General features: G+C 42.5%; 1 protein-coding gene across 1 annotated transcript in view; it reads right to left on the bottom strand.

The window, feature by feature from the left end:
* Positions 1 to 5,153: 5,153 nt before the first annotated feature.
* LOC126534661 (uncharacterized) overlaps positions 5,154 to 11,963 on the bottom strand; it is a 56,403-nt gene continuing 49,593 nt past the window's right edge. Inside the window, exon 10 of the mRNA XM_050181924.2 lies at positions 5,154 to 5,676. Within this exon, the coding sequence (XP_050037881.2) occupies positions 5,533 to 5,676 (144 nt within the window). The 3' untranslated portion in view covers positions 5,154 to 5,532. The remainder of the gene's footprint in view (positions 5,677 to 11,963) is intronic.

Here is an 11,963-nt window from a genome sequence, read left to right as displayed (position 1 = left end):
TCTATAGACTTTTTATAGTCTATAGACTATAAAAGTCGATATGGTGTTTGTTTCTTTTTTGTCTACTTCCCCTCTGTAGACTACCTATAGACGAAAGTCGATACAGCCTCTATATATTTTTCTCCATTATTTATCTATAGACATTATATAGACGAAAGTCGATAAGATTTCTAATTCTTTTTGTCAATTCGCAGTCTATAGACGGTCTATAGAAAAAAGTTGATGAGGTGTTTGTTTCTTCTTTGTCTGCTTCCTCTCTATAGACTACCTATACACGAAAGTCGATACAGCCTGTATTTATTTTTCTATTATTTGTCTATAGACATTCTATAGACGAAAGTTGATACAGCCTCTATTTATTTTTCTGTTATTTGTCTATAGACATTCTATAGACGAAAGTCGATAAGATTTCTATTTATTTTTGTCTATTCGCAGTCTATAGACGGTCTATAGAAAAAAGTCTATACAGTCTATTTATTGTTGTTCATTCTTCGTCTTTAGACTGCCTATGCGGTGCTGTAGCCCGGCCTCGAGAGATGGCGCCACCATCTTGTCTATTTGTTTGTCTATTCCCACTCCACCTAGTTCTTCACACACGCGCACCTGCACACATGCACGTACACCGCACCCCCCATATATATATATATATATATATATATATATATATATATATATATATATATATATATATATATATATATATATATATATATATATATATATATATATATATATATATATATATATATATATATATATATATATAATGTTGCGCGATCAGCTGGAGTCATATTGCATGTAATCGCGGGCTTCACGCTCGGACAAACACTTCTATGGAGCTCGTATTGAGCAACAGAAAGCTGTATCGGGAGTTTCTAATGTTGCTCTACAAGTTTATCATTGAGAATATTTATCGAAATAACATAATTGAGAAGTCTGAGTATCTCCAAGCGATGGCAAACAACATTACCTTGGTTCTCTCCAGCTACGTAGCATTTGCATATGGTAAAGTCTGGCTCAAATTAAGTGAAACACCCCGTATACTTCTTTGCAATTCCATTTATTCTCCACGGTTTCCTATATCACCGCCGATGAAGGCCATAGGGTGGGACGTCACGAAAGGTCATTGTAACATGTGCGAACAGCCCGTATACCGATTGTGGTAAGGCGTGAGGTGAAGTAGAGAACAGCCGGTACTGTAAAATTCTTATTGCTTCAGGTTTACATGCCGTCTATCGATTGACAATAGACAAAAATCGTTAATCTGGGCCCAACCCGTGTACGCTGTAACACAGCGCAGGTACCGGTGGATAATACGGAACTGCGTTTGATATAAGCCACTGAAGTTCTATACTGTTGAGATTGCTGTAGAGCCTATTTGTAGGCTTTAGTATACACAGTGTGTACCTCGACATTTGTTGACCACATGATATGACCCACGTAGTCGCTCTCAGCAATTCAAAGACAGTCTTCACAGTTGTCATAGCATGATTTTCGCGGCAGTAGAATAAAGAAAGCAAAACGCCGATCGAATTGTGATAATATATGGTATGAACGCCAACTTTAGCTACAAGCGGATTCCAAACAGGCATCAAGCAAACAGCACAGAGACTCGTAATGTTTGTGGCTGACAACGCCGTCTATAGATTGACAAGAGACAAAAATCGTTAATCTGGGCCCAACCCGTGTACGCTGTAACACAGCGCAGGTACCGGCGGATAATACGGAACTGCGTTTGATATAAGCCACTGAAGTTCTATACTGTTGAGATTGCTGTAGAGCCTATTTGTAGGCTTTAGTATACACAGTGTGTACCTCGACATTTGTTGACCACATGATATGACCCACGTAGTCGCTCGCAGCAATTCAAAGACAGTCTTCACAGTTGTCATAGCATGATTTTCGCGGCAGTAGAATAAAGAAAGCAAAACGCCGATCGAATTGTGATAATATATGGTATGAACGCCAACTTTAGCTACAAGCGGATTCCAAACAGGCATCAAGCAAACAGCCCAGAGACTCGTAATGTTTGTGGCTGACAACGCCGTCTATAGATTGACAAGAGACAAAAATCGTTAATCTGGGCCCAACCCGTGTACGCTGTAACACAGCGCAGGTACCGGCGGATAATACGGAACTGCGTTTGATATAAACCACTGAAGTTCTATACTGTTGAGATTGCTGTAGAGCCTATTTGTAGGCTTTAGTATACACAGTGTGTACCTCGACATTTGTTGACCACATGATATGACCCACGTAGTCGCTCTCAGCAATTCAAAGACAGTCTTCATAGTTGTCATAGCATGATTTTCGCGGCAGTAGAATAAAGAAAGCAAAACGCCGATCCAATTGTGATAATATATGGTATGAACGCCAACTTTAGCTACAAGCGGATTCCAAACAGGCATCAAGCAAACAGCACAGAGACTCGTAATGTTTGTGGCTGACAACGCGGACTTTGTGAGTGTGCGATTAACCGATGTCGCGCATGTGGTGTACGCGTTGTGTGTCGTCCGATTCTCAGATACCAACATTAATGCATAAGTCCAGATTAAAAGCAACAGGTGCACATGCATAACACATTCAACATTTTATTGCTACGCTATGTAAACAAACTTGTAGATAGCAGATAGCTATGGACTTATGGCCTTATACACTCTTCGTAGACTTGTCTATAAAATGTCTGTGTCTATAGATTAATGAAAATTCATGTTTGTTGACAAATGTCTGCAGAATATCATAGAAGAAGTGTATAGGATTATATAGTTCCGTTTTTTAAACTGAAGTCTATAGAATGTCAATAGACTAACTATAGACATTTTATAGACAGTCTACAAAAGTAGAACTATATAACCCTATATGCTTTTGTCTATAAACATTCTGCAGACATTTGTAACAAACAAATTTTCATTAAGCTTAGACAGTCTATAGGCTCAGACTTTTCATAGACTAGCCTATAAAAAGTGCATGGCCATAAGTGTATAGACTGTCTATAGACTGGTATATAGGAATAGTCTATAGATAATCTATAGACATTTCTCTATAGACATTCTATAGACTTCATTCTACAAAAGTAGAACTGTAAGCCTATACACTTGTCCATAGACATTCCGCATACAACTGTCTACCAACGTGCATTTTAATTAATGTATAGGCACTCTATAGACTCACACTTTTTATAGATGAGTCTATAAAAAGTGTATGGCCATAAGTCTATAGAGTCTATAGACAGTCTATAAACTCAGACATTTTATAGACTAGACTATATAAAGTGTATGGCCATAAGTTTATAGACAGTCTATAGACTCAGACTTTTATAGACTAGTCTATAAAAAGTGTATGGCCCTAAGTCTATAGACTGTCTATAGACTAGTCTAAAGAAATGTCTGTTGACAGTCTATAAACTTCATAGACAAATGTCTATGGACCTGTTCTGCACCATGCACTGGCTATCGCAAAACTTTGGTTCCGTGAAGCTTCACTTACCGTGGGAAGAAGGCACGTGAGGCCGCAGTGAATGAATCTAAACGCGGAGTCAGAAATGACATTCTGCCTCCTCGCCGGCGCGCTGTAGTAGTGATGCGCGGCCACCCCAAATTTGTTCAATAAAGCACGACGATTCCTCAAATCACAGCGAGATTACTTGTTTGTGCTAAAACTCCAAATGGATCGCAAATAGGTCGGTATGTCCAGTGCGTTCTTTCAGTGCAGTGAGAATGCGTACATTTTTTTCGTATCGCCAGACGTCTAGCTCGCCAGTCCGTGTGAGAGCCCCAGGAAGCCCAAGCACAGAAAAGCAAGAAGAAGGAGAGGTAAAGGTGATCGTTTGTAAAAACATGCAACAACTGGAAAGCGATCAGTACCTGTGGTTCACAATAACAGTCGACTGGCTTGATAAAGTATGTGTACTTTCATAAAAACCGGCGAAAGCGGCCGATTCGACCTCGCAGCTCAATTTGCGAAGTTCATTATGAACTTCTTTCAACAAGACTTCGGCAACGGCAATGCCATGAGACATCGCGATTACATCCTCTTTGTTTGGTATCGCTGCGGGGCGCGCGCGTCCGAGCGGCCCGGTCGCGCGAGAAATGCAAACAAGATAGGAGAACTGGCTCGATATGATGGCAGAGCAACGCCAACATCCGGCTTCACTTCCAAAGAGTGTTGTCAGGGCCCCTGTTCAGTTTTCCTTCCTCCATGGGAAGAACAATGGCTAATTATTACAGGGATTTTCCTAAATATATTCTTGTTGTCTTCTATATTCTGTATTCTGTTGTCTATATTTTGTATTCTGTTGTCTATATTCTTGTTGTCATCATTTTCCAGAAATACTGTATTAGAAAGCCAACTTGCGCCGATTATGTGCATGCATGTTTAGTCTTACTGGACCTCCTACATTATATAAAAAAGAAGTTCTACGAAATACCGTTACATAAATGCAAATATAAGGTATTGTACCTAGCTACAATAACGTCCGACCCCACTAGCACGAATGTCAATATATCCATGTACTAACCATCATTTTCATGGTTCTTAAAAAACCGCAGCGGGGAACCTCCCTCTAGTCATTATTTTTGAAAACTCTATGATAGCAACGAAATTGGCACGACAATGTTCCTCTATAAGGACCACGTTGTTCATGATGGTAATGCTCTCGTTGATTGCTCTCGCATTGACATTCGCAGTCAAGGAAGATAGGACCAGTCGTTGACAAATGTCGTGGGACTTGCTTTTCCACTGGCTCAAATTCAGACAGGACGAATGTAGAATCTAAACTGGTATTTGTAGCTCAACGATACATGGCCACCAGTCACTCTGCACAACATGTCACTATGCACAGCTCTTACATTATTCAAATTACAATTACAATTACAATAATTGGAACCTGTTCACAGGGTTTGCACACTCAAGCAAGGCGTCATATCGTTTACGTTTGCTGTTGACTTTCGACAAAACCATAGAAGCAGTGCTAATACAGTTTACTTTCCTGCCTTGTGTAATCGTACTGAAGTAATTCTCGTGGGTTTGCTTCTTGAACGCTATACGTGTGCCACTCCACCCCCCTCCCTGCAACCGCTCCTGCCCCACAGCACTCAGGAGGTACCATAAACCAAGTGAAGTAAAGCTAGTTGAAAGGTTCTTTTGTTCAAACAAACAGGATGCCGCACTAATGCGTCCGGCGAAACTTTGTTTCTTCGATGTCAATCACTGTTGAGTCGTGTTTATTTCCTTCTCATGTCGCACAGACTTCTGGGTTTTACCGAAACTTTCTTTTTCTTCTCACAATTCTACACTTTCAGGAAAGAACTTGCAAAAGTAGCAGCGGAAGTACAGCGAAAAAGACCATACTTATGTACGTTGAAGAAGAAAGAGCAAGAAACAAGCAGACAAACCGAAATGCTTATTTTGGTTGCCTCGCGACGTCCTGAGACTTCAGGCGTGGGCTTCTCGTCTTGGCCAGCAACAAAGCGAGCTCGAGTGGTGACCGACAACTTGGAGCTGCCACCCTGGTGAGCGAACGAAAATACTGCCTCACTTCAGCAGCTCGCTTCTTAGGGCTTTCAGTCGAGGGAAAACTCCCTCGCCACAGCTGCCGACGTAATCGTCCATGTCCACTCGATAAGCCATTATGCCTCCGTATTGGGCTGGAATGGCGTATTGCTTCCGAGAGGCGATCTGGGGGTAGGATGAAATATGAAGCCGAGTTAGCGCGACTGGCGTAAAATTAGTGCTAAACAGTCGATCTCTGCTATAAAAACGCCTTTAGAACGAACGGACCTGTGCAACGAAGGGTCCTGCATTTCCAGGCCGTATTCCTATTTTTATCATTCAATTATGTATATTGAACGGCCCTACAAAAAATAATATTAAAGGAGGATCACTACAGCGAATTTCTCTGTACAACGAAGGAAAATGGCGTCCCATATGAGGGCACGTAACTGCGCGGCCACTGCCCTCCCATGGCTGCCTTCTAGATTCGTTGGGCATAGGAACCTCCGGTCTACAGCACAACGGAGACCACGCGGGAGGGCCGCGACTCCACTGTAGCCGTGCTAGCTGGGTTTTGCAACAAATAAGGCTGTGAACCTCGATGCCACGATGTAGCCAGGCGAGAGCGCTTTTCCACAAAAATTTGCCACGAGAAAATTAGCCACTTTCACTCTGTATTTGCTGAATTCACCTTTCAGCGCCTGAAGAAAGTCCTATTGAAATATGCAGGCATTGCCCCAGGCACGATCGTACCTACTAAAACAAGGAAAGTTAACAAACACAGACGCCTTGGATAACGCGTTGCATCATTTACCTAAAGGGGAAAATAAAACAAACTAAGAAGCCCCACTCACGCACGAGAGTTATTACTGACATAAAAAAAAAACTGACGTGCGCTGTAAGAGACTCAACAGATTTGTATTTTAATACAACGTTGCCCAACTTGAAAAAGAACATGCCAGATAAGTTTACGCAATACTTATGCGGTAACAAGAAGTCTGTCACTAAAAGCTTAGTTGATGATACCATTGTTAATGAGTCAAATAGAATCGCACATGTATTTCGCCATTGTTCTAATAGTCTATCTTCTCGTACAATTAAGTTCAGGACAAACTTTGAATTCTGCAGTTTTTCAACCGCGTAAGTCAAATCTCATCGCTTATATGTTGTTGTGTATATGGTATGAAATTTAAAATCCAATACTTCCATTAGTCCTGACAACATTCCGAACGTCTTTAGGCGCTACACTGAAACTCTTGCCAAGTTTTTAGTTGTACTCTGCAGAAACTCTTTATTTTGTGCAAAATTTCCTCAAGATAGGAAGATATGCGAAGTCGTTCCAGGTTCTAAGAACGACTATAGCCGATTGCTGAAAAACTATCTTGAGGTAACGGTAAAATTACTGCCCTCTTTTTGGACTTGAGCAAATCGCTCGATTGGGTAATTCATGAAAAAAAAAAATACGAAGCACCAACTATCATACTTTTTTTGGATTGCTGGCTATTTGGTTAATCACGAACGGTATCTTTCATTCGATGGAAACAACGCAGGCTGTTTACCGCGTGCATCAGGTGTTTCACAGGGCAGTGTGCTGGGGCCACTGCTCTTTCTTTTACATAATTATTAGCTGTTTACTATTGCCAATCCTGGAACATGATTAGATTATTCTTATATGGTTTAGTTGTATTTCGCGCAATTACTTGTTTGTAAGTTCAGAGAAAAGTTCATGTAAGCTATGTAAATATGTAAGATATTTATGTGGTGCAAAGAATGGGACATGGCTGGCAACACAGATAAATCTATTTACCTCTCCATAACGCGCATAAATGTGCACTGGAGCCCTTCTAAAAGATGGAGACAATACTGCTAAAGAAAGTTCAGAGTTGTCACCGTACCCACATGCGGCCTCACAATCGTTGATTTCATGATAACCACACACCCAGAAAATATAAACCTTTATGCGCTTGAAAGTATAGTGGACCTTAGAGTGCTGTATTGTGAATTTTCTTCAACAAATAAAGTTTGCGAATCGAAAAAGAAAATAATATTTGATTATTCGCCCGCTAAGTCTGAATCGATAAGCAACGAAATGTCATCGTTTGCGATAGACTGGTTATTTTCATTCAATCTGAGCGGAATAGAGGAAAAATGGAGAATTCTTCGAGACAAACTTGCATCATTCAAGCACAAGTACATTCCGAAGGTTGCATTCACATCATCTATACAAAACACCTGGTTTACCGCGAACGTTAAACGTTGCATATACAGTGCTTATACTCAAAAGCGAAACTCATGGGGATCTGATGTAACTTGGAAACTGCACCGTGAACATGCAGACGTTTGTGAAAATAAAATTCAAATAGTTTAAGCTAAGTTCTACAATCACGAAATTTCCACCCTTCTACGAAGCACCTCAAAAAGTTTTCGAAACTGAATGAACCAAACTACTCTCCACAGTCATCTATACCGAATAATAAGAATGGATAGTTTCTTCCCCCGACATTGACAGATGAGGAATTCAATTTTTTTTTTCAGCTGCGTACTTACCGACGAACTTCCGCTCCCTTCTGACCTAAAATGGATCACATAACCATCAACCCTCAGGGCATATCAGCAGCTATAGATCGATTGCCAATTAACTCTTCATCAGGTCCTGATGGCATAAGGCCAAAACTTCTAAAACTAACTCAGCTTTCCGTGTGCCACACTCTAGCCGCTTCATTCCAGCAGTCTGTCGACTCCGGGCATGTGCCAGATGACTGGCAGATCGCTCACGTTTTTCACGTACCAAAATCCGGTGACCCTTCTATAGCTTCGAACTACAGACCTATCTCGCTAACTTACATGGCTTGTAAACCTGTAGAGCATATGATATCATCAGACTGCAAACGAAGCACGATTTTTTCCCTCCATAATCAGCATGGCTTTCTGAAAGGACGGTCTTCCCAAACGGCGTTGTTCGAACTAAGTACTGATCTCCATATGGCCATACATTCTTCATCGGAAATACACGCCGTGTTAATAGATTTGAAAATAGCTTTTGATAAAGTTTCACATATCTGCTTATTAAAAAAATTTTCACTCCTGAAAGTGTCTGTAAATCAACCCCTAACTCACTTAGCCCAAGTCAAACCTTGGGTGCTCCAGGGAAACGTACTTGGACCGATATTATTTCTAATATACGTGAACAACCTAAACGCTAACATATGCTCTAACATATTGTTTGCAGATCACTGCGCGATATAAACAGCGATCACTAATACGGCGGATGTCGACACTTTCCAGGATGGTATGAACAAAATCAGTAAATGATGTGAAAATGTCGCAAATGGAAATAAAGGTTTTAAAAACAAAAGCCATTGTGTTTACTAAATCAAACATCGCTGCCGAATTGCGTTACACATTAAATACCCTGCTTAACGAAGTGGTGCCTAATGTAAAACATTTAGGAATTAATTTGACATATACTTCGTGGAATGGCCATAAAGGTAAAGTGGTTAGCAAAGCATCTCGCGCACTCAAGTTCATTCAGCGCAACCTACACTCTGGTAACACCGATATGAAACTATTAGCTTACACTACGTTAACATCAGTAGGTCCGAAAATAGAGTACGCATCCATAGTATGGAACCCTCACCACTAATAACTAATCAACAAGCTGGAATCGCTTCAGAAGAGAGCCGCTCGTTTCAATGCAACGAAGCAGTCTCGAACATTTAGCCTAACGAAAAATGTTCGAGAGTGTATGTCTTCTGTCGATATCATGTGTTTTCTCATTTGACACCGACGTTGCAATGCATTTTATTTTACTGACATGCTGACTTAGTGAGCCGGGGATGCGGGGCTAGTCAAGCCGTTTTAAATAAATATCAATAAATAAATAAATAAATAAATAAATAAACAAACAAATAAATAATAAATAAATAAATAAATAAATAAATAAATAAATAAATAAATAAATAAATGAGCACCTTGCCGTAACATTCACTAAGAACTTTTCTTGAAAACTGCACCTTGACGACGTATATTGTTATGCCTTTCCGAGAACTAGGTTTTCTGCGACACAAGCTTAAGAATTCCCTTCGAAACGTTGAGCTATTCGATAACCTAACATTTATCCAGCCAAAGGTAGAACATGCTTTGCACTGCATGGGTCCGGTAGACTAAAGAGAACGTTAACAAACTTGAGAGTATCCAAGAAACTCTGCACTTTATAAATGCGAAGCATTTTTTTTTTTTGTGGGAACTATGGGCGTTTTCAGTGTCGGTAAGCTTGGAATTGTACGCCGGCCGGCCTGGCAGTGCCTACAAATTTGGGCTGCTGAGTACATGCTCATGTCCGTCTTCCTGGAGTGGTTGCGGCATCCGACTCTAGGCATCCGATACTCGCATCCACCGAGCCAGATTTTGTGCCGTAATTTGGCACAATTCATCCCGCTTAAGAACATCCGGGTTTGTCAGCTGCGGAACAGCGGGTGTTTCCATCCGTACGAACAGCGATCCAAAAGAAAGTTTCCCACATTTGTGCACGCCAACGGGCTCCAGGCGCTCACAAAGAAGCTCTTGGAAGACCGCAGCTTCGACGAGAAATGTGTCAACTGGGACATAGCGCTCCTCAGAGGCTTAGTTGAGAAGCTTGAGGATGGCGTACTACTGGAGTACTACTTGATCGCAGAGGAAGGCGAACGTTCGCAATAATTAAGCGGGTAATAAAGCAAGCCCAGGTTCTTTCTAACCATGAGCGTGAATTCACATACGAGCGCCTGCTCGAAGTAATGGAGAGTGTCAAAGAGCCGGTCGAGGTGCGCCGCCGCAGGGTATATGGCGATAGCCAGGTGGCTGCAAAATACTTGGCATAATTTGGATTCTTACGTTGAATGAGATTTGAGTGAAATTCTTTGCATCTGGGTAAAGTAGTTAAGTTATAGTGACTACAGCAGGGAAAATTTCGAGTAGTGGTTTGAAACTTTAGAAAATATTGCCAAGAACTTGGCATGCTCTTAGAAACGAGAAAAAAAATTCACCGACGATTATGATACTCCCTAATGCGTAATTGGAGTGCCGCTCGGTTTTCAATTTCGCGATACATCGGGTGGCGCGGTGAAACTTGCTGTGAATTGGAGCGATGTGCGGCGCGAGTAACTTGCTAAACTGGAGATGCGAGAGCTAGCGCATGGATGACGCGTGGGGCGGGATTCACAGTAGCCGCCGCTGACAGGCCATCCAGAAGACGCGCGCTACTCTGGCGCCATCTCATAGCTAATATCGCTGCACTACGGTTTTACAAGGATAGCAATTACGTGGATACTCGAGGCGCATTTCTGCCGTCGCCATCGCCATGAGGTTCCTCTAAAGTCCAAGGGTTATGAAATCGCCGCCGCCTTCTTACGCGGTATGTGCGAGTGAAAGCGTGCGAGGGTGAGCCGGCGAACGCGGCCCAGTGGACTCGATCTAAAGGGCAAGTTGGGCCAACTGGTTGGGATTCATAGTAAGTATGTTACGGCGCAACATAAGACAAGGACAAAACAAGGTGTAAAACGACCAGCGCCATGTCGTCGTTTTGTACCTTCTTTTGTCATTGTCTTGTGTTGAGCTGTAACAAACTTATCATGGACACGATCTAGCGTGCGCGAGTGAGGAAGGCGGGCCGAAAGCGTGCCCTCCCCTGTTGCGTGCGAGGGACGGGGGTGCCGGGGGGCTTATTTTTGGGCAGCTGCTACGTACAGCGCGGTAGCGCGGGTGCTGAATCTTGAAAGCGATCTGCGACGTGGCCAAATTGTGCGCCCTCAGAGTTTTATCTGCAAAGGGATCTGCGATGTTTGCAGAATGCGCGTAGTACCGGCAGGTTCCTATGAGCTGTGCTTTCGACGTTTCGTTTGCGCTGAAGCGAGATATCAGGAAGGTCAAATCGATCGCAGCGGTTGCAGCGATTCCGCACTCCAGTATTTGGACCGCGAGTATCAGCGCTCAAAGAGTGAGGTGTGTTCATGTTTGCCTGTACGCGCGTGACACCGTGCTTGTTGCTTTGTTAAAACACGCTGGCGGGCTAGTAGGTTGGATGGATGGATAGATGGAAGGCTTTATTGGGTCCTGCAAGGCTATACGGTGGCCCATAGGAGGGCTAATCCCACGCCGGGACCGGAAGATGGGACCTCGTGGCCGCGCCGTGGGCTAGATGGACTGCCCAAAGCTGTTCAACCAGATCCGGACTGCGAATGGCAGCCTCGAACTTGGTTAGGTCCTGAATGTAATCGGCTCTGGTGGTTCGGTCGCACGTCCAGAGCATCTACGTTATCTATGATATCTATGATAGCATGTGTAAGCGTGATTGAACGAAGATGTAGAAGCAGACAAACATAGACAGCGTTGTTTCCGTGTGTTATGGATGTGTGGGAAAAGGCATCCATCTAACGTATTCAGCTCGTCAACAGCAAAACCCGTGGTGTGCGCCATTTACTTCTAAAAGTTCTTGC

The sequence above is a fragment of the Dermacentor andersoni genome, chromosome 7 (assembly GCF_023375885.2).
Source record: "Dermacentor andersoni chromosome 7, qqDerAnde1_hic_scaffold, whole genome shotgun sequence".
Taxonomy (NCBI): domain Eukaryota; kingdom Metazoa; phylum Arthropoda; class Arachnida; order Ixodida; family Ixodidae; genus Dermacentor; species Dermacentor andersoni.
The sequence above is the reverse complement of the archived record's forward strand: the minus strand, read 5'-3'. Positions and strand labels throughout refer to the sequence as shown.